This window comes from Protopterus annectens, chromosome 10.part0, assembly GCF_019279795.1.
Source record: "Protopterus annectens isolate FY-2018-M chromosome 10.part0, PAN1.0, whole genome shotgun sequence".
Lineage (NCBI taxonomy): Eukaryota > Metazoa > Chordata > Ceratodontiformes > Protopteridae > Protopterus > Protopterus annectens.
This window is the reverse complement of record NC_056744.1, coordinates 1,785,340,237-1,785,364,547: the sequence shown is the minus strand read 5'-3', so window position 1 is coordinate 1,785,364,547 and position 24,311 is coordinate 1,785,340,237. Positions and strand designations below refer to the sequence as shown.

At 37.8% G+C, this 24,311-nt stretch overlaps 1 protein-coding gene across 1 annotated transcript in view; it reads right to left on the bottom strand.

Annotated features, from left to right (window-relative positions):
• Positions 1-3,273: 3,273 nt before the first annotated feature.
• LOC122814021 (eosinophil peroxidase-like) overlaps positions 3,274-24,311 on the bottom strand; it is a 202,168-nt gene continuing 181,130 nt past the window's right edge. The window contains exons 12-13 of the mRNA XM_044086604.1: positions 18,271-18,508; positions 3,274-3,798 (exon numbers count right to left, since the gene is read on the bottom strand). Coding sequence (XP_043942539.1) covers positions 3,582-3,798; positions 18,271-18,508 — 455 coding nt within the window. The 3' untranslated portion in view covers positions 3,274-3,581. The remainder of the gene's footprint in view (positions 3,799-18,270; positions 18,509-24,311) is intronic.

The window sequence follows — 24,311 nt, the reverse complement described above, 5'->3', positions numbered from 1 at the left end:
ACTCACACACACATTTCACAGCCCCTTGCACACACACATCACAGCCAAAACACACACTAAAACACACAAAAGCCCCTAACCGATACACTCATACGTACTTACCTACACTTACACCTATGCATTTACACACCACAACACCAGAAGCTCCGAACTTCGGTATTTTGAATTTCATGCTTCTGATGTTTCGGAATTTCAATGCTTCTGAATTTCGCACGTCTGATGTTTCAGAATTTCAGTGCTTCAGTATTACAATTTCAAAATACTGAAAATCGGGATTTCAGTATTTCAAAATTATAAATGGAACCGATATATATATATATATATATATATATACATATATATATATATATATATATATATATATATATATATATATATATATATATATATATATATATATATATATATATATATATATAGTACTTACGTATTATCGCAACCACATTTTCTGATGTGCTGGACTTTCTTCTCTATTACTCAAACAATGACAAGGAAGTGTAATCAGGAAGGGTAGACTGTAAAAAAACTCTTCTGGGATGTTGGTGGTGGCTTTTTAAAATGAGTAAGGGTTCAAATTTGAGGATTTGTGGCTAGCGTGCTTGAAAGACATCAAGCATTGAATTCAGCGAGCAATAACAGGGGCTGTCTGTATATACGTACGTTGGCCTGAAAGGAGTGTGGGCAGTCATAGCGTACGATGTTAGACACTCACAAACATGCACACACACACACACACACACACACACACACACACACACACACACACACACACACACACACACACGCACACACACGCACACACACACACACACACTTCCAACAGATTAGCTGCTTTCGAGCACACTAGCCACAAACCTTAACACGTGCAAACCCTTACTCGTTTTACAAACCCACCACCAAGATCGTGTTTTAACAGTCTACTCTTCCCGATTACTTTTTTAAGAAGTTAGACTGGGTACTGCTTTTTTTTTCTTTCCTGATGCTTTCTGTTCTCAGGGCAAAGGCTGAGAAAAAGGAACGTGGAAAGTGTTTTAAGTAGAATGGGGGACTTGCTTAACTGACATCTTGAGATGCTGGCAGTAAATGGGGAAACCTATTTTTCAAACCTTATTTTTTCAGCCATTGAAGTGAAAAACCATCCTAAAAACAATAACACATTAAAGAAAACACGTCTCTGAGGTTTTGTCATACTTCATTGGCCCCAGTTGACACAAGGAGAAGCAACCAGCATTAGCGTGAAAATGTGGTTGCAGTAATACGTAAGTACTATATATATATATATATATATGAGCATAAGCTTATTGCATGCACCTTGTTGTAACATCTCATTTGTAACTGTAAAAGAGAAATAGTTTTTGGCACATATAAGCTGACTGCATAGAGATTGGTGCAATATATGACAATTAATAATTTAAGACAGTTTGTGTTCAAATTATTGTTTTGAAAATGATTGCATACATTATCATGTGAAACTGCCCTGTTAAATTTAATCTTTTATACCCATAAATTACAATGCTTTCATCTTTTCATCACAGAATTATGTTTTGAAGTCATTTCATTTCACAGAATCACTGTCTTGCCCATTTTTATTCCGTATTTTATACACTCAAGTACAAGCTCACTCTTTCTTCTCTCCTGTTGGTATACCATTTTTTTTTTATTAGTTTAATTTGTCTGTTTTCACAAATGGTTACAATTCCTGCACACAGGAGTATTCTACTCTTCATTTCTTGTGCATTTGCACTAAACGTACGTGTCTGCTAAACTGTAATCCATTGAATCCAGAGATGTCATTTGATACTTCCAACATGTTTGACGCACACCCACTATGAGCTCACGTGAACTAATCCTGCATATGCCGAGATGTACATATACATCACATATTCTCATGTCACGATTAGTTAAAATCTGACTGGTATTGCCAGTTTTCCCTTTAGTTCCACACAAACTCTACCTAGTGCATATCCACGAAATATCTTACTGCTTTTTATACCTTTACATTTTGCCTTTGTGGGCATTTTCTCTCTGAAAGCACTGGCACTGGATATGTTAAGTGCCCTTTCTCTTCTCTTGTAAATTTAAAAAATTTTTAATAACCCTGTTTTACTGCTCGTTTCATCTGTATTCATACATGTCAGTTCCTTTTGCCTTTCTTTGCTACTTTACATATCTATAAAACGCTTCATCTCTTTTTTTGGATATTTCCAAGTTTACTAAATATGCACCCTTAGTTATTCTTACTTTATCTTTCTCATTAGTCACATCACAGGTAATTTTCCTGATGTTTCCATTGTCTGCAGGTTCCTTATTGTGTTCTTATTTAGAAGTTAAGACTTGCTGTTGCGATGAACACAACTGTCACTTTTCTTACAAATGGTGCCTCTTATGTAATTTATTTGGTCTTCCTATAAAAAGGACACCTGGGCAGCTAAGTGGTACTTGTCAAATAAAAAATGCATAATCTAGTTAAAATAGAAGCTGTTTTAGTATGGATTGCTACTCTACCTTTAGTTTCCTTTGCAGCAGTGTTGCAACAAAATCTGATGAAACAGTTGGAGAAAGACCGAACCTGGTATAAATATTCCATTTAGTACCAGAAATATTGCACCACCATGATTAGTTAAGTATAAGAATGCTACAAATGTAACTACTTAAGCAACATCTCTTCTAATGTGCCGCAATGTGATACAAAGAAAAATATGTTTTATGGAAACCCAGAGCCCACGTTTTCTTTTTTTCCCAAACACCTTTAATGAATTATCACTTGGACTTGCATCCCGTTTGTTTTGTCTCAATTACCTCTGTATTACTTTCACTTGACTTTCATAGAGTTTTGTGCCCTCCTTTTGTGTGTTTGTATAGCTTTTTGCGCATAAATATGTATCAGATGATTAAAACAGCTTTATTGAAAGATTAAAAATGATCTACAGTTGTATCTTAAGAACAAACATCTATTTAAAAAAAGGAATAAACATCTAGTTTGTTAATGACATACACACTGTTTGAATGTATTCTGTACAATGCTGAATTATAGCAGATTGCAGTGGCAGTGAAATACTACACCTATAAGGCTTCTGATGTTGTTGTGTGTGTGTGTGTGTGTGTGTGTGTGTGTGTGTGTGTGTGTGTGTGTGTGTGTGTGTTTGTGTGTGTGTGTGTGTGTGTGTGTGTGTGTGTGTGTTTTTGTGTGTGTGTGTGTGTGTATGTGTGTGTGTGTGTGTGTGTGTGTGTGTGTGTGTGTGTGTGTGTGTGTGTGTGTGTGTGTGTGTGTGTGTGTGTGTGTGTGTGTGTGTGTGTGTGTGTGTGTGTGTGTGTGTGTGTGTGTGTGTGTGTGTGTGTGTCTACTCTGTTTCTTTTTTGATTATTTATGCACACACTGAAACTCTGAAATGGCTTACAATGTTTCAGACACAGAGTTCTGCTGTCATTCAATGAAAGACGAGTGCAGGATTCAAACATGCTACGTACCCCTAAACTAAACATTGGCAAGCATAAAAAGCAGCTTATTTTCCATGGAAAAGATTATAGGATGTGTGGCATGACATGGAATTAATTATGTGCAGATAATCAAAATGCTTGTGCTAAAATAAACTGCTGATGTCTTCTTTCCATGTACTAAGGTCGAATTCTGCAATTGCATTACAGCTACTGTAGCCCAGTGGGTAGCTATTGAAACTAAATGCATCGACTGGCACCTCATTAATGTGGGTGTTGTCACAAACGATCCGGGAAAGAGTTATTTGACTCAATGATTCACGTTGTGCAGTGGTGAACACATCGTCATTTTCCCACCAAAATCTACAAGAAAGTGCAACAGAAATGGAAAAAGAAATTAATGAAGTTTCTTGACCATTGTTACTTTGCAATACTTTTTGCAAAAATGCTAGTGCAGTTTTCCAGTGTTAGTCACACAATTGTCTGAGCAGTGTCATATGATTTTACATTTTTACTAAAAAACAAAAAATACTTCAGAAAAGCAAGAGAATTCTAAACATGAACACAAATAAATATTGTTTAGTTACTCTGTACTAGGCCTTTCACAGTCATACTTGTCAGGAGTTTCAGACTAATGTTTGCTCTAATGAGCAAGTACAGATCTATGTATGGTAAGAACCATCATGTGACTAGGAAAGTACAGATCTGTGTATGGTAAGAACCATCATGTGACTAAGAAAGTACAGATCTGTGTATGGTAAGAACCATCATGTGATTAGAGAAGTATAGATCTATGTATGGTAAGAACCATCATGTGATTAGAGAAGCATAGATCTATGTATGGTAAGAACCATCATGTGACTAGGAAAGTACAGATCTGTGTATGGTAAGAACCATCATACGATTAGAGAAGTATAGATCTATGTATGGTAAGAACCATCATGTGATTAGAGAAGTATAGATCTATGTATGGTAAGAACCATCATGTGACTAGAGAAGTACAGATCTATGTATGGTAAGAACCATCATGTGACTAGGTAAGTACAAATCTTTGTATAGTAAGAACCATCATGTGACTAAAGAAGTACAGATCTATGTAAGGTAATAACCATCATGTGACTAGGAAGTACAGATCTATGCATGGGAAGAACCATCATGTGACTAGAGAAGTACAGATCTATGTATGGTAAGAACCATCATAAGACTAGAGAAGTACAGATGTATGTATGGTAAGAACCATCATGTGACTATACAAGTACAGATCTATGTATGGTAAGAACCATCATGTGACTAGGAAAGTACAGCTCTATGTATGGTAAGAACCATCATGTGACTAGAGAAGTACAGATCTATGTATGGTAAGAACCATCATGTGACTGGAGAACTACAGATCTATGTATGGTAAGAACCATCATGTGACTAGGCAAGTACAGATCTATGAATGGTAAGAACCATCATGTGACTAGAGAAGTACAGATCTATGTATGTAAGAACCATCATGTGACTAGAGAAGTACAGATCTATGTATGGTAAGAACCATCATGTGACTAGAGAAGTACAGATCTATGTATGTAAGAACCATCATGTGACTAGAGAAGTACAGATTTATGTATAGTAAGAACCATCATGTGACTAGAGAAGTACAGATCTATGTATGGTAAGAACCATCATGTGACTAGAAAAGTACAGATCTATGTATGGTAAGAACCATCATGTGACTAGGCAAGTATAGATCTATGTATTGTAAGAACCATCATGTGACAAGAGAAGTACAGATCTATGTATGGTAAGAACCATCATGTGACTAGAGAAGTACAGATCTATGTATGGTAAGAACCATCATGTGACTAGGCATGTGACTAGAGAAGTACAGATCTATGTATGTAAGAACCATCATGTGACTAGAGAAGTACAGATCTATGTATGGTAAGAACCATCATGTGACTAGAGAAGTACAGATCTATGAATGGTAAGAACCATCATGTGACTAGGTAAGTACAAATCTTTGTATAGTAAGAACCATCATGTGTCTAAAGAAGTACATATCTATGTATGGTAAGAACCATCATGTGACTAGGAAGTACAGATATATGCATGGTAAGAATCATCATGTGACTAGACAAGTACAGATCTATGTATGGTAAGAACCATCATATGACTAGAGAAGTACAGATGTATGTATGGTAAGAACCATCATGTGACTAGACAAGTACAGATCTATGTATGGTAAGAACCATCATATGACTAGAGAAGTATAGATCTATGTATGGTAAAAACCATGTGACAAGGAAAGTACAGATCTATGTATGGTAAGAACCATCATGTGACTAGGCAAGTACAGATCTATGAATGGTAAGAACCATCATGTGACTAGAGAAGTACAGATCTATGTATGTAAGAACCATCATGTGACTAGAGAAGAACAGATCTATGTATGGTAAGAACCATCATGTGACTAGGCAAGTACAGATCTATGAATGGCAAGAACCATCATGTGAATAGGAAAGTACAGCTCTATGTATGGTAAGAACCATCATGTGACTAGAGAAGTACAGATCTATGTATGGTAAGAACCATCATGTGACTAGAGAAGTACATATCTATGTATGGTAAGAACCATCATGTGACTAGGCAAGTACAGCTCTATGAATGGTAAGAACCATCATGTGACTAGAGAAGTACAGATCTATGTATGTAAGAACCATCATGTGAATAGAGAAGTACAGATCTATGTATAGTAAGAACCATCACGTGACTAGAGAAGTACAGATCTATGTATGTAAGAAACATCATGTGACTAGAGAAGTAGAGATCTATATATGGTAAGAAACATCATGTGACTAGAGAAGTACAGATCTATGTATGTAAGAACCATCATGTGACTAGAGAAGTACAGATCTATGTATGGTAAGAACCATCATGTGACTAGAGAAGTACAGATCTATGTATGGTAAGAACCATCATGTGACTAGAGAAGTACAGATCTATGTATGGTAAGAACCATCATGTGACTAGAGAAGTACAGATCTATGTATGGTAAGAACCATCATGTGACTAGGCAAGTATAGAGCTATGTATTGTAAGAACCATCATGTGACTAGGCAAGTAAAGATCTATGAATGGTAAGAACCATCATGTGACTAGGAAAGTACAGCCCTATGTATGCTAAGAACGATCATGTGACTAGATAAGTATAGATCTATGTATGGTAAGAACCACCGTGTGACTAGAGAAGTACAGATCTATGTATGGTAAGAACCATCATGTGACTAGAGAAGTACAGATCTATGTATGGTAAGAACCATCATGTGACTAGAGAAGTACAGATCTATGAATGGTAAGAACCATCATGTGACTAGGTAAGTACAAATCTTTGTATAGTAAGAACCATCATGTGTCTAAAGAAGTACATATCTATGTATGGTAAGAACCATCATGTGACTAGGAAGTACAGATATATGCATGGTAAGAATCATCATGTGACTAGACAAGTACAGATCTATGTATGGTAAGAACCATCATATGACTAGAGAAGTACAGATGTATGTATGGTAAGAACCATCATGTGACTAGACAAGTACAGATCTATGTATGGTAAGAACCATCATATGACTAGAGAAGTATAGATCTATGTATGGTAAAAACCATCATGTGACAAGGAAAGTACAGATCTATGTATGGTAAGAACCATCATGTGACTAGACAAGTACAGATCTATGAATGGTAAGAACCATCATGTGACTAGAGAAGTACAGATCTATGTATGTAAGAACCATCATGTGACTAGAGAAGAACAGATCTATGTATGGTAAGAACCATCATGTGACTAGGCAAGTACAGATCTATGAATGGCAAGAACCATCATGTGAATAGGAAAGTACAGCTCTATGTATGGTAAGAACCATCATGTGACTAGAGAAGTACAGATCTATGTATGGTAAGAACCATCATGTGACTAGAGAAGTACATATCTATGTATGGTAAGAACCATCATGTGACTAGGCAAGTACAGCTCTATGAATGGTAAGAACCATCATGTGACTAGAGAAGTACAGATCTATGTATGTAAGAACCATCATGTGAATAGAGAAGTACAGATCTATGTATAGTAAGAACCATCACGTGACTAGAGAAGTACAGATCTATGTATGTAAGAAACATCATGTGACTAGAGAAGTAGAGATCTATATATGGTAAGAAACATCATGTGACTAGAGAAGTACAGATCTATGTATGTAAGAAACATCATGTGACTAGAGAAGTAGAGATCTATATATGGTAAGAAACATCATGTGACTAGAAAAGTACAGATCTATGTATGTAAGAACCATCATGTGACTAGAGAAGTACAGATCTATGTATGGTAAGAACCATCATGTGACTAGAGAAGTACAGATCTATGTATGGTAAGAACCATCATGTGACTAGGCAAGTACAGATCTATGAATGGTAAGAACCATCATGTGACTAGAGAAGTACAGATCTATGTATGTAAGAACCATCATGTGAATAGAGAAGTACAGATCTATGTATAGTAAGAACCATCACGTGACTAGAAAAGTATAGATCTATGTATGTAAGAACCATCATGTGACTAGAGAAGTACAGATCTATGTATGGTAAGAACCATCATGTGACTAGGCAAGTATAGAGCTATGTATTGTAAGAACCATCATGTGACTAGGCAAGTAAAGATCTATGAATGGTAAGAACCATCATGTGACTAGGAAAGTACAGCCCTATGTATGCTAAGAACGATCATGTGACTAGATAAGTATAGATCTATGTATGGTAAGAACCACCGTGTGACTAGAGAAGTACAGATCTATGTATGGTAAGAACCATCATGTGACTAGAGAAGTACAGATCTATGTATGTAAGAACCATCATGTGACTAGAGAAGTACAGATCTATGTATGGTAAGAACCATCATGTGACTAGGCAAGTACAGATCTATGGATGGTAAGAACCATCATGTGACTAGGCAAGTACAGATCTATGAATGGTAAGAACCATCATATGACTAGGAAAGTACAGCTCTATGTATGGTAAGAACCATCATGTGACTAGAGAAGTACAGATCTATGCATGTAAGAATCATCATGTGACTAGAGAAGTACAGATCTATGTATGGTAAGAACCATCATGTGACCAGAGAAGTACAGATATATGTATGTAAGAACCATCATGTGACTAGAGAAGTACATATCTATGTATGGTAAGAACCATCATGTGATTAGGAAAGTACAGCTCTATGTATGGTAAGAACCATCATGTAACTAGAGAAGTACAGTTCTATGTATGGTAAGAACCATCATGTGACTAGGCAAGTACAGATCTATGTATGGTAAGAACCATCATGTGACTTGGCATTTACAGCTCTATGTATGGTAAGAACCATCATGTGACTAGAGAAGTACAGATCTATGTATGGTAAGAACCATCATATGACTAGAGAAGTACAGATCTATGTATGGTAAGAACTATCATGTGACTAGACAAGTACAGATCTATGTATGTTAAGAACCATCATGTGATTAGAAAAGTACAGATCTATGTATGGTAAGAACCTCATGTGACTAGAGAAGTACTGATCTATATATGGTAAGACCCATCATGTGACTAGGCAAGTACAGATCTATGGATGGTAAGAAGTATCATGTGACTAGGCAAGTACAGATCTATGTGTGGTAAGAACCATCATGTCATGTGACTAGGCAAGTACAGATCTATGTATGGTAAAAAAACATCATGTGACTAGGCAAGTACAGATCTATGTATGGTAAAAAACATCATGTGACTAGGCAAGTACAGATCTATGTATGGTAAGAACCATCATGTGACTAGAGAAGTACAGATCTATGTATGGTAAGAACCATCATGTGACTAGACAAGTACAGATCTATATATGGTAAGAACCATCATATGACTAGAGAAGTACAGATCTATGTATGGTAAGAACCATCATGTGACTAGACAAGTATAGATCTATGTATAGTAAGAACCATCATATGACTAGAGAAGTACAGATCTATGGATGGTAAGAAGTATCATGTGACTAGGCAAGTACAGATCTATGTATGTAAGAACCATCATGTGACTAGGCAAGTACAGATCTATGCATGGTAAGAACCATCATGTGACTAGAGAAGTACAGATTTATGTATGGTAAGAACCATCATGTGACTAGGAAAGTACATATCTATGTATGGTAAGAACCATCATGTGACTAGAGAAGTACAGATCTATGTATGGTAAGAACCATCATGTGACTAGGCAAGTACAGATCCATGTATGGTAAGAACCATCATGTGACAGTGGCCTTTCAGTCTTAAGGACATCTGGCTTACGATCCTCAAAGCATGAAACCTTCTTCATTGCCATCTGTGGACTTACTACTATCATGTGCAATTCACACCAGACTCATTCCACATCTTAGACTACAAGTGCACATTTCAGTGGTGGTCTGATACCTCTTTGATATCTGCAGCATTGCACTAGTCCCACCAATGAGAATGAACCATGACACATCTCTTCCTTAGAAGCCTTTCCCTGATGTATCTTTCAGCATCCCACTGTATCTCTGCATCAGTTTAGCAAATGCTATAACAGCCAAAAGTCTGACAGGTCTGAATAAGTCCTTAGATAAAGGACAAAAGCACTCGTCCATTTTTTATTATTATTTTTTAAGTGTTTACATTAAAGTGTTGCACTGGCTGGGCTCTCAGGCTGTTTTTGCATTTGCAGTATCAGTTGTTTACACCAGTACACGAGCTTCTGTTGTTTTATTTGTTAAATTATATACAGAGTGACAGATAAAACACAATATTTGCATGCATTATATACAGAGTGGACAGCAGAGTGGCCATAATGAAAGAATAACAAAGAAAAGTAAAATCAAAGGAAGGAATCTAGAGGGAAGAAGGTCATCAAGATGTGATGTTATATGAACAAAGAGGTAGCAGTTGCATTTTCCAAGAATCTAGAAATGCGCTTTTATTTCTGATCTGAAAAAGGGTTAAGAAGAGTGATCTTTAAGAAAAGAAGGGATAAACTGCGACAGCTTGGGACCAAGTACTGAAAAACTATGGTCTCTGCAATGAAGCCAAGTTTGTTTAGGGAGTGGGGTGGAGGAGAGGACAGGAATGGTTACAATTTCTAAGGTTGTATGTTGGTGCATCTCTGAATGGTCTGGGGACTACCAATCCGGAAATATGTCATTCTTGATAAGTTTAAATAGTTGGGTGGTAAACAGAAACTTTCACAGGTAGCCAGTTAGCTTTTTTTTCAATAGTCTTCCAGTGGTGGTCATTTCTTAGGGGGAGTCTGGTAAGTCTGCAAATGGCATTTGAGATGGACTGAATGATGGACACATTTCTTTTAGAAGCTGCAGCAATTAGGGGGAGACAATATTCTAACTAAGCCAGTAAGTTATTTAACCTGTGGCATTTCAACAGGGTTGGGATAGAAAAGGTGAGATCTCATAACCCAGAATAGGAGACCAAGTTGATTTTTTTCATGTGTGCAGTCAAGGTGGAGTTTGAAATTTAGGAAAGGGTCCAACCAAACTCTTAGGTATTTGAATCACGTGACATTTTCAATAGTATTATTAAGATGATCAAGGATTTTTTGAGGCCTGGAGATGAGCTTTAGCCTAGTGTCAAAAATCATTAATTTTGTATCAGTGGAGTTTAGCAGTAATTGTTTACCAACTCACTGAACATCAGCCTGAAGTTTGAGTTCAAGAGAAGAGATAAAATAAAGTAGAAGAGGAAGATGGGGTAGATCAAAAAGAAGTTTGTTACTGTAGGGAGAAAAGAGGAGACAGATGTCAGAATTTGGGGACATCTCTCTGCAGAGGGACTGATGTAGAGGCTGATGAATTGAAACTCACCAAGAAGTGGTGGTCAGTGAGGTAGTTTTTGAACCAGGGCAGTGGGTCATTACTAATGCCTGTTTCAGTGTGATGGCCTAGGAGAGCTGAGTAACTGACAGGGTCAAAGGCGTTAGTTAGGTTAATAAAAATGGCTTCAGTAATTAGGTCTTTGTCCATTCCAAGAAGATTGTTGTTGAATGACCAGATGGCTGAGACCAAAAGCCATCCTGCTTTTGGGAGAGATTCATTCATTCACTGTTGCCTTCGTTAGCCCCATTAGGCTGCTGTCCTTTTTCAGGGGAGACCCAACGTGATAATAATGGTTTGAGGAAATTTGGACAAGCAAGTGTGCAACCTCCTCTACTCTTTTATGATAAATGTCATGGAATCTTTTACATTGACATAATCTACCCACTCAGGCAGATGGGGCCTTGCTTTAACACCTCATGATGGCACACTCACTTTTACATTGACATAATCTACCCACTCAGGCAGATGGGGCCTTGCTTTAACACCTCATGATGGCACACTCAGGAGTGCAGCACCACCTTATGGTGTACTGCAGTGTCAGTATTAGAAAAAATTAAAGAAATCCTTCATACGTTCTCACTGTGATAAATGGTGTGTGCGACAATATACAGTCTAACCATGCAACCCTGAGAGTTTAGTGGGTGGATTTGCCAACCCTTAAACTGAAGGCCATACCTCTTACCCCAAGAGTACAATTGTGGGTACTTATCCAGTCATCAAAGCAGAACTTGAAAAAATCAATGCATTACGATGGTTAAAATGCAAGAGGAGCAGGTTTCATAGGTACGGAATCTTTGTTTGAGAAAACTACCACCCCACAATGAAATCTGGAGAATTTGGAGTCTTTTTAGTATCACTGTTATCTCTGAGATGGGGAAGGTGTAGAATGTCAGGATATTTACCAGTCCAGAATGTGACACAAAAGTCATTCAGTAGGAGATGAAATAACACAGATAAAAATCAAGAGGGATTTTAGTCACCTGGGGGGTAGCTAAGGGAACTTACTCCTTTGATTTTTTTTAGTTAAAAAATTTTTGCCCCTCTCCCCATTGATAATCATCTGCACCTGTGAGCCTCTCCACAGTCACCTGGTCTATTTACAACTGACAAGGCTCACCCAGACTTCCCTGACCCAGGAGACTGAGAAAGCTAGGAGCAATATCATGCAGTTGTATGGGAGGATTTGTTGAAAGGCCCCTCCCACATGTGCGCACATACAGGATGGATATGCAGTGAGAGTGCCTGCATAGCATCTCACCTCTGCCATGACCTAGTCAATGCAATGGTGTAACCATGTGTACACATACAGGATGGACATGCAGTGTGAGTGCTGGTATAGCATCCCACCTCTGCCATGACCTAGTCAATGCAATGGTGTAACCATGTGCACACATACAGGATGGACATGCAGTGTGAGTGCTGGTATAGCATCCCACCTCTGCCATGACCTAGTCAATGCAATGGTGTAACCATGTGCACACATACAGGATGGACATGCAGTGAGAGCGCTGGTATAGCATCTCACCTCTGTCATGACCTGGTCAATGCACTGCTATGTCTCTAAAGACTATGCCCCTTGCATGTACCATACTTCCACTGAACATCATTTGTGATGTGCACCTGTTTACATGCTCTCCCCTCCAAGATGCACAGACCCATCGTCCATTGTCAGCACCTTAAATAGAAGAACCACTAATCAAACCCAGACCACCTGGGACTTTCTCTGTTTACACAGTGGGGCTAGTGTTTTAGTTAGAAAATATTGCAGTCTTTCTAGCAGGGCGAACTGACTGCACAGCAACATTCCAAATGGTACATTGTCTTTTATGACTGGTCTGATAAAGGATGCATATAGAGCAATTATGGCATCCTTGGACCTAGAGGAAAACTATCTGGCAATTAACTAGGTAAGGCAGAAGGACTTCCTAGCTATAGCTGATACATGATAATTGAAAGCCCCCCTTACCCATCTTTACTCACTTGTGCTAACCTTAACTTTATCCCTGCTCTTAATTTATCCCTAGTCACATTGTGTCTGGTGTAACAGTTAGTTCTTTTATTTTTTTTTAATTGACTCATCAGAGAAAGGGAGTTTTTGTTGATCTATTTTATTTTAAACATTTGTATTAGACATGATATTTATAGAAAGTGACACAGGTATAAACATACACACACACACACACACACACACACACACACACACACACACACACACACACACACACACACACACACACGCACACGCACATGCACACACGCACACACGCACACACACACACACACACACACACACACACACACACACACACACACACACACACACACACACACACACACACACAGTAACAGCAAAGAAAACAAACCATAATAATATTTCACTTGTTATTTTCATGCAGGATATATATGTTTTAATGATATTCATTCATTCCAACATCACATATCAGTTACTGCCTTCCCTTAAATGTAACTTCTCCAGCTGAACATTTTTCTTCATGCAGTATTCCCACCTATTCCATTTATTTCTGGGCAATTTGCTCCTTCCTTTTCCTAAAGAACCCATATCCAATTCTTCAATCTCCTTTACAACATTCAATAATTTAGTTACAGCTGCTTTAGAGTTTGATTTCAATTTATTAGAAATTGTTTTATCTGGCTACCAAAAGTATTAAAATGAAAAGACCAATGGTTAGACCACAGCTGAAGATAAAAATGGAATAATCCACATCAGGAAATAAATCACTTGCAGCTTCACAGTAGTGCCTTTATAAAACCAAAAAGTAACTGACTGAGAGTAGTAGTAGGTAGGTAGGGGTTCACTTGCAGTTTCACACCACTTTATTAAACAAGAGTAAGCGCTTTCGCGATCTAAGTCAGCTGATTGCTTCTTCAAACTCATAAAAACAGTTAAAACATTGGTATTTAAAATATGGTTCAACCAATGAAAACACATATAGAACTATGACATAGACTCATTAAAATTGCATACATCAGTACATTAATTTGCCTTATATTCTGCATAAGATGAAATAAAATATACATATAACAGACACATTTTATGTACTATCCATATTACTTAATGTTTTAGTGGTCTGGATTTTAAAAAAGGTTTCAAGGAAACAGCATTGTTCAGTCCAGGAGACCTATCTGCCTGAAGTAGTAAAATTCATCTTTTACTTTATGTCTTTAGCAAAACATGTAGAAGAAGAAGATAGGAAACATATTTTTAATTTCATGGTTTTAGAAATAATAAATAAAAGTAAGAGGGAGGTGATATAAGGAATAAGGAAGACAAAGATGGATTTTACTACTTCAGGCAGATAGTTCTCCTGGACTGAACAAAGCTGTTTTCCTTGAAACCTTTTAAAATCCAGACCAAAAGTATTAAACTGAGTAAGGCCTTGCTATGTGTAGGCCATTCAGATCCTCAGAAGGGGGCAGCCGCCCAATGCACAAGACATTAGGAGGTGCGGTTGGCAGTTGCTGATAGGCCTTTATTACAGCACCAGCGTTCAGAAATGAATAACGATATTGCGAATGGTCATGGGAAGCAATGAAGCAACGTAGAGCTCAGCGAGTGATATGGTAGCTGTTGCAAACCACTTGTTACAATGTACAATGTATTTGTAGTAAGCAGTTTGATACAGTTCAGTTTAGAAATCCTTTTTTTCACTCCTCAGTCTTGTGTTAACTTAGTGTCATGATTTTATTCAGCGAACATAAAACTGAAGATGCTCTGTATATTGCCATTCCTTAAGGTTTTATGTAAGTATGCTTTTTAGAAAGTGCTAGATTAAAATAATTCCCTGCAGATTGTGGACTATGGACTTTGCTTCTCAATAGAGGAAGCAAAGTAATAAATCAGGGAATGGACTTTTTTTTAAGCCCCATCTTAGAGTTGAGGGGTGCATATCAGGAAGAGGAATGGCAGACCTAGCATGGAGCCCCTGACTGAGTGGAAAAGCCATTTTTTTTTTATTTTCAACTTAGAGTTGAAGGGCACCATATTGGGGAATGGCATTGGGTGTTAGATGAGTTAGCCATGGCTCTACAATTCCAATATTCCAGGTCAAAGGAAGTCTTTTCTTGATTGATGCAGTGTTGAGAGTTTTGTGCCAAAGTCAATATTGTTATTGTCTTTTTTTTTTTTTTGCATTTTGAGGTATTTACTTGTATTTGTCTGAAGTTAATGATATGGTTTTGGTTAACTGATTGCAAAAGGAAACTATTTGTTTTCATTTTGTGATTGATGGAAGCTCCAGTCTGTTGTTAAATACATTTTCAAAGTGCTGACATCATTCAACAATACTTCAATGCCTCCGAGCTTCACTATTTCAATGTAGGCTGAGAATATATATATATATATATATATATATATATATATATATATATATATATATATATATATATATATATATATATATATATATATATATATATATATTATTTTTATAAACATGCATGCAGGCTTAGCCAACCTCCTGTAGTAACCAAACATAGTACAACTACACTTCCTCTACCTGACCTAAAAACCCACATTATATACTTTCCAGTCCCTACCTTCCCCCTCCCCCTTCCATAAATTATAAATTACACCCATTACAGACTCCAAACGGTTCTATCTAATAGCCATATAATACACAAATATTCAAAACCACACAAAAACCACACTTTTATATACATGGGGACATCCACCCAACCCAGGTCCCAATACCATCCCCCCCAATCCCACTCTCCATTGCTCACTTAAATATTCGTGAGTATTAATAACAAATTAACACAACTCCATGCCTTAATTGATCTCTATGCCTTTGATATCCTCTCTGTCTCACAGAAACCTGGCTTAAACCCCACACCAAATTTACTACCCTAGGTGATTTCAACATTTGACTGAACTCCTGCAATCCCCCACCCTCCATCCACCTTTTTAATCTCTAACTATCACCAAACACCATTAACTCCCTCCCTACAATAAACACTCCCAAACAAACCAAACTAGACTGGACCAACAATTGACCAACAAAACATCCCTCTCCTACAACAAACAGGTGATATCCCCCTTACTGTAGTGACCACCTCCTTTACCTATCACTAAAAAACAACAAAAATTCCCAACCAACTAACTAACGTACTAAACACAAACAAAACAACAAACAACCTAGCATCCTTTTTCAATTGAAAACTCAAGGAATACAACACTCTACTCTAAAATACCTCCCAATAGATGAGGCTGTAAATACTTCAACACAATTCAATACCTTCCTACCCAACCAACTTTTTCCCAGTCCGCTCCAACAGTCAGAGTCAAAAAAATAAGAGCCCAACTGCTCTCTAAAAAACAACTACAAACTATGAGAGGTCTAAAAACTAGGTCCTCTAAAATGACAAACCAAAAATCAACTGAACATCAAAACAAACAAACAACTGAGAAATAAAAAAAAAAGAAGAAACCACATTCAGGACAAGAAAACCACCACCTTCAACTAAAAACCACACAAAAACAACTAAAAACAATTTTGGTCAGGAATAAACAAACTACAACCACCTACCTACCCCAAAAAAACCCACCCTGTGAAACCAAACAGCACACACATACTAAAGCTCAATATCAGTCTCAACAACCTACATCCACAAGCTACATCCAAACTCAAACCCTGTACCTCCTTGCAGATAAGCTTCCAGCTGAATATCTGCAACTAGCTGCATAGCTGCCGAGATAGCCTACCCAGTCTCCAGAATCTTAATAAACAGAACCATAACTGAATCCAAATACCATCCTGTTGATCCATATTATTGACTCACAGGCATTACAGTGGTTAAACTCTACCTGACTAATAGAAAACAAGCAGTCCTCTGGGACAGGTCATCATCCATCCTCAACTCCCTCCCACTCCACCCACACATCCATCCCCAGGTGACTCTAGCCCAAACTCACCTCATTTCTACATTATTGTATGCCTCCCTTCCTTTATCAATATTTCTAGCTAAGTATTATACTATATTAGTTTAGTTTTATTTGTATAGTTAGTATTACTAGTGACTTTATAAACTATATTTGTGCCTCAGTTATTACCATCTTGCTTGAAATTAATAATTTCTGATTACAGCGCCTAAGAGTAAACCAAATAAAATAACTACATAACTAAACCAACTGTTAAAATCAGTCAAAATGTGAGAACACTTATTTTCTAAATTAAAATATACTGTCTCAGCAACTCTGAAAAGATCATGCTAATATTTTAGCTCAGTGGGAACATTACATGCCTTGCTTCTTGTGAGTCTGGTAACAAGCCGTGTGTTTTCAGGATACACTGCATGCATTCTGGGACAATACAAGAGCAATGTTTGGTTAAAAGTCTTGTTAATGGTGCAAACTCTAGCAGTATGGTTAAGTAAGGATACAAACAGCCTAAGGCAAAAGGAATATAAGCAGAACAAAAAAAAAAAAACAAACAAACAAAAAAAAAATTCAGGTTTTTTAAAGAGCAATAAGGAAATAAAAAACAAGAATTAGATTTCATGGCCCATGACTGCATTACATACCCCTCAACCTCTTAGCACAAGAATTCTAGACAAAGCCAAATAGACTGGGGGGACAACAACGGTTCAAAAATGGGGGCAGTTTCTAAATGTTGCACTAGCAAACTTTAAAAAAATGCTGATAGAATAATAGGTTTTGATTATAATGTATTTTCTGAAAGATTTGAAGTCTGAAACTCAAATGTCTGTCATAATTTAGTGACTTCAATCCCTGATGATTTACCAGAAAAACACAAATTTAATGAGGAACAGACCAAAAATATGAGGCACAAATCTGGGCATTCTGCTAAAACAGGTAACTTCGCTTTGCTAATGGGCACCCAGAGGGAAAAATATCAGCTCAGTGTATCATTATTAGACTTCAAACTTTGAAATAATTGTAAAGTTTGTACCTGTCACCATCTCTCAGGTGTCTGAACTGAGTACCAGTGAGGCAGGATAAGAGTGGCCCCACTTTTCCATTCTCAACTTGTGGCTCTAAAACTCCTCCGAGCCACACATCAATGTTGTTGGGTGAGCCATAAACTTCCAAGAGCTTTGCGGCTAGTTCTGCATTGTTGAAGACCTCTGTCAGTTCACTGATGTTCTGAGGTTGGGACAGATCACAGAATTTCCTCCAATCATTGTATCCTGGATGGGATGGAACAAATCTGCATTAGGTCCCACATTAAAAATGGCACTTTCTTCCAGACTGTATTCCAGACAAAGTCTTATTGGTTTCTGAGACACAGTTTAATTTTTTAATTCTGACCCTGTTTGCAGTAGTACAATCATAGGTCTAGAACGCATCTATATCATGCTATCGAAATCTTACTACATTGAATCACTAAAGGTGGACCTCTAGTGATTGATGTAGTAAAACATCGAATAACGTTTTAAAAAAACAAAACAAACAAAAATAAAACTAACTAGTGTAGGAAGGGGGGCAAGCCCCCCTGCACCCCCCACACCCCCCTACTTAAATATTCCAAATCTGAGACCGCACTACATTGAGATAAATGGAAATCTCCCCCTACGGAGATTTCTGTTTACCTGCACGATGTTCTGCGCTTTGGATGTTGTGGTGCTGACAATATCAACTTTGATATTGTCTGCTTTCAACATCGTGAAGTAGACCCATCTAGAACTACAGCCTCAACACTTTGCTAACATTGAACTTAAAATGAGTTTCACTGCTGTCTTGGATTTCCTTCGAACATCTACAAACAGAAGCAGGCTTATAGTTAGACATTACTCAGTTTAAACCCATTAACATGACTGATTTTATTTTTTCTAAAGATTAGTGATTTTAGCTGAATTTATTACTCAGCATTTAGCTACAGAACAACTCCATGCTTTCCTTTAAAAGAAAAATTTGTTGCAAACACACTCATTCCTGAATTAATGTGAAGCTGTTTAGATTATATGTTGCTTTAATTAGAATCATATTGTTTTATTTGCTGTTTGCTAGTATACTTCAGATTCAGCCAGTTTATATTTTATGAGCAGGCTGACATCTACCTCTTCTAGAATATTCTACATTTGATGGTGTGACATTATACTACGGCCATCTCATTGCTGAACACCGAAGGGATCTATCGACATTTCCAGTGACAGGAGTCAAGAATCAGACAGTGGTTGTCAGATGTTCAAATTACTCAGGTGGCGTTCATCACAAAAACATGACCACCATAACAGGGACAGAACAGATGAAGTGGCGACAAGTTCACTGGAAACCAGTGGCCACACAACACACGGCTATTGATGATGATATTGAAAGTTGTTCTTTGGCATGAATGGAATTAGGCACCCCATAACAATGACATGCCACTCTTAATTTTATGTAAGAGGAAGTAGGATAAGTGCTATGCAGACCACATGAATGGAAGTAAGCATCCCATAATAATGATGTGCCACTCAATTTTATGTAAGGGGAAGTAGGATAAGTGCCACGCAGACCACATGAATGGAAGTAGGCACCCCATAACAATGACATGCCACTCTTAATTTTATGTAAAGGGAAGTAAGATAAGTGCCACACAGACCACATGAATATAAGTAGGCACCTCATAACAATGCCACTCTTAATTTTACATAAGGGGAGGTAGGATAAGTGTCACACAGACCACATGAATGGAAGTAGGCACCCCATACAATGACATGCCACTCTTAATTTTATGTAAGGGGAGGTAGGATAACTGCCATGAAGACCACATGTATGGAAGTAGGCAACCCACAACAATGACATGCCACACTTAATTTTATGTAAGGGGTGGTAGGATAAGTGCCATGCAGACCACACCCACTACAGCTGAAAATTACCCCATGACCTGCCCAGTCAGAGGGACCAAGTGTCAGAAATGTATGCAATTGGTTAAATTTATAATGTTCGAAATATAAAGTAATTAAACAAATTGTGGGCAACTGTTGAAGGCACAAGTTCAGTATCAGGATATTCCACATTCAGTGCCTGACTGAGAGTCCTCTGAATATCTTATCTCATTCTTCCAGTACAGCTCTTTTGAGTGTGTACTTTTAACTCCCAGTGGGTGGGGCTTGAGCCTTTAAACAAATGAAGTTATCACATTACATTTCTAACAAACACTCATTGACAGTGGTCAGATATCATTACGGTTGTGTTTAATGTCATGTATGCTTCAAGGTAAAATACTCTGATACTTTGTATGTACCATGGTTTTGGAATTAATGCAAATATGAACACACAATATTTGACATCTGGAGGCGTCAGTAAGAGGTAACTGCAGAAACACCTAGGGGTGCACTTGGCTTTAATTAGTTAAAACTAAGAGTAGAAAATCAAATTTTAAACACACACACACACACACACACACACACACACACACACACACACACACACACACACACACACACACACACACACAAACACACATGTATGACTGACATTTTGAAGATAAAAAATGAGTAATATGCTTTTCAGTGTGTACAGCAGTGTCTAGTGTGGGAGAATTCTTACAACAGTGAGAAAATATTCTGCATTTGTCAGCAATGATTCTCAGTCCTAATACCTTTATAAAGTTAGTTCCTCCTCTGGAGAATCATCTGGAATGCTGACCCTGGTAGCATGGAGTTTGTCAGCCTATTCAGAGAGCTGTAACTGAAGCCTGGTGAGGCCTACAGCTTGGCCATCCTGTGGCAGCTTGTTTCATGAAAGGGCTGTGTGGACTGTGGAAAGATGCTAGAAAGGTAAAAGCCAAAAGGCTCTGTCTGTTTTATTTAATTTTGGGAATGGACAAACCAATAAGTGCTGTTATTTTCAATTCATGTTTAAACTGAGAAGCCAAGAAGTGTTTGTTACTTTCAATTCTTCATTGTCTGTATATAATAAACCTGTATTTTTTTATGTAAATCAGTTCCTCCAGTGTTGTTTGGAATTGCAATACACACACACACACACACACACACACACACACACACACACACACACACACACACACACACACACACACACACACACACACATATATACATATACAAGCACATGCAGACACACATAGATTCCCACATGCATGTCTACAGACATACAGACATACTACATGCACAATGCTTGCAGTGATGCACTCATGCACATATAAGCACAAACAGAAATGCACACAGTACATATCACATTCAGACAGACGTATGCACACACATACTGACATACAAACTCACACACACACACACACACACACACACACACACACACACACACACACACACACACACACACACACACACACACACATGCACACACAAAAACTTGCTATTGCAGACCTGTGGACTACAACAGTAGAGGTTAGGAGATGGTGAGTGACACATACAGTGCTTTTAATCACATTAACTGATGACTAAAAATCATGTTTATATCCAAAACATTAGGATGAAATAGCAAAGCAAGAGTAAAGTCATATTTTAGAGGGAAAAGCACGCAGTGTAATAAGGATCCAAGAATAATGAACATTAGTCACCTCATCTATGACAGACTAACCAAGGAGAGCGTTTATGGGAATGGCTGACCAAACATTCCCGCAACAAAACTTTTGCTATTATTATTTTGTTGTATATATGAGTGAGTGTTGCACATCCCCTATGATGTCAGCCTAACATATTGGAGGGGTTGGGCTTAACAGAAACTCTGGCATGAGTAGCATATACAAAAGTGACACTGCAGGTGACCTGGCTCTTCATAGCCCCCTACTATTAACAGACCCACATCCCCTTACCTCCTTCCCATGATGGAATCACTGAGAGGGAAAGCCAGAGGACTCACATCCTGCCGTGGCCAACCCACTTTCCCTTTTCATCCCATCAGATGTCCCATCTGAGAGTTGCCTAGCAGCTGATGGTCAAGCAGTATCACCAATAAGGACACAGAAAAACACCTTATTTACTTATTTATTTATTACCATTTGCTGGCTCAGCCCAGGGAGCAGGATACAACAAGAGAAAAAAAAACTAATAAGCATTAGTAAATGACAAAAGAGTAACATTATATACAGAGATAAAAATAATTGTTGGAAAAAACATTTGGCATTAAAATTATATACATCATTGGAAGAGAAATGGATTATTTTACATAACTACAAAAAGAATTGCTATGAAATACAGTATCAGTAACAAGTAAAAGTCCATGTTGTGCTGCATTCTGCTAAGTACTATACACATATATACAAAACAGGTATCTTGCAGGTTACCCTGAAGCTTAAATTGAGAGGTGTAGGCTAAATGGTTAGAGCATATAGACATTTTCCTTAGGTAGCATGTCCTGCATTGAAGCACCTGCATATGTTTTGTTTAAACAGAAATTGATTGAGCTGTGGTCAAAAATTGGTGTAGTTGGGTATTTTGGGTCTATATTAGAACATCGAATGTTCTAAATAGCAAACGCTGACATGAGTAAAAATGCAGGACCTCGAAGGGTTATTTTTTATTGCAGTACAGTGAAGATCAGAATATGTGCCCTTTCCTCACTGTAGTACAATCTAGGAGATGGAATATATATTTAGCGGGGTGTGTGGGGGGCACATCCCCCCACAATAACTTTTTTGAGGTCCTGCATTTTCGCTCATGTCAGCATTCGCTGTTTAGAACATTTGATGTTCTAATATAGACCCCGGTATTTCTGTGCTATTGGATGGGAGAAATTACTAAAGTTTAGGCACAAGCACAGAGAAGCTGTGATCAGAGCAATGTAGCCTCATTGCAGGAGTTTAAAGAGATGGGCCTAAGTTGGATTGGCTATTGAGGTTGTTGTTGGGATAGATACAATGACTCTCATAATGAATGATGATGGGGCTTCCTGGTGGAGTATTGTATAAGGCAGTGAGCCTTGGAAAACATTTGTTCTACCTTAAATAGGGAGCCATTTTGCTTTGAAGAGTGTGATGCAATGATGTTCATAGTGAGAAGAGTTATATATGAAGTTGATAATTTTGCTGGAATTAGTTTGCAAAGTTGCAAATTTTTTTTGAGGTAGTGGGAAACATCAGTAAGCCACATTCTAAGAGAGCAAGAAGCATTCCTTTCCTTATTGCAGCTCTGGTGGGAGGGGACAAAAATAAAGAAAGGTTTTGTGCCTAGAGGAGGAAGTAGTTGATTTTAGACCTGATGTTTCCAATATGCATTTGAAAATTAAGGGACTGATCTAACCAGATTCTAAGGTATCTGAAGTGGGAGGTGGTTTCAATGTGCAAACTCTTGCTTCTTGAAACCTGCAGGCATATGCTTGGAAATCTCCAGATACACTCAAGCTAGGGCCCTTTCTCCCTCTAAATTTGACTCATAAAATGCTAACCCTTGTGCTGATAATGCCTGATTCCTTTACATGTCAGTAACTGGCATGAGTATGGATGGTATAATAAGGGGAGTCATCATTTTTGGTGGGAGCCATGGTTCTGTTGTTATCTGCTTTAGTTGCCCAACATAACATTGGTGCAGTGTCACAGAGAAACATTGGATCACAAATGATCTTGTACAAGAAATGCTCTAATTGATATTGTTCTGTACAATTAGCAGGGTGCAGGCTGCCCTACCCTCGGTTTGAACCTGAGCTGTTGTTTGCATCAGTGGTTACAGTTACCTCCAGCCTTCCCCCAAGATGGGAGACCTGGTTAACAGACACACTCTGTAGTTTGTCAATCAAACCTCAGTCACTGACAATATAATCAGAACTGGAGTCCCTGAGTGAACAGAAGAAGTTGGTAAATTTACCATTTACGCAGGACAAAGAGGGGAAAGGTAGACTGATTATCAATTGCTCAGACAAGAACAATTAAATAAAGAGAGCATAAACCCAAAGATGGATAATATTTGTTATTGGTAAATTAGTGAAAAAAAAGATGAAATGAAGTGAGAGGAGATAATAAGATATAATAAAGAAGACAGTGGGTGAGATAATGCAATGATAGTGAAAAATAAGAATATGTGTTTGGGTGAT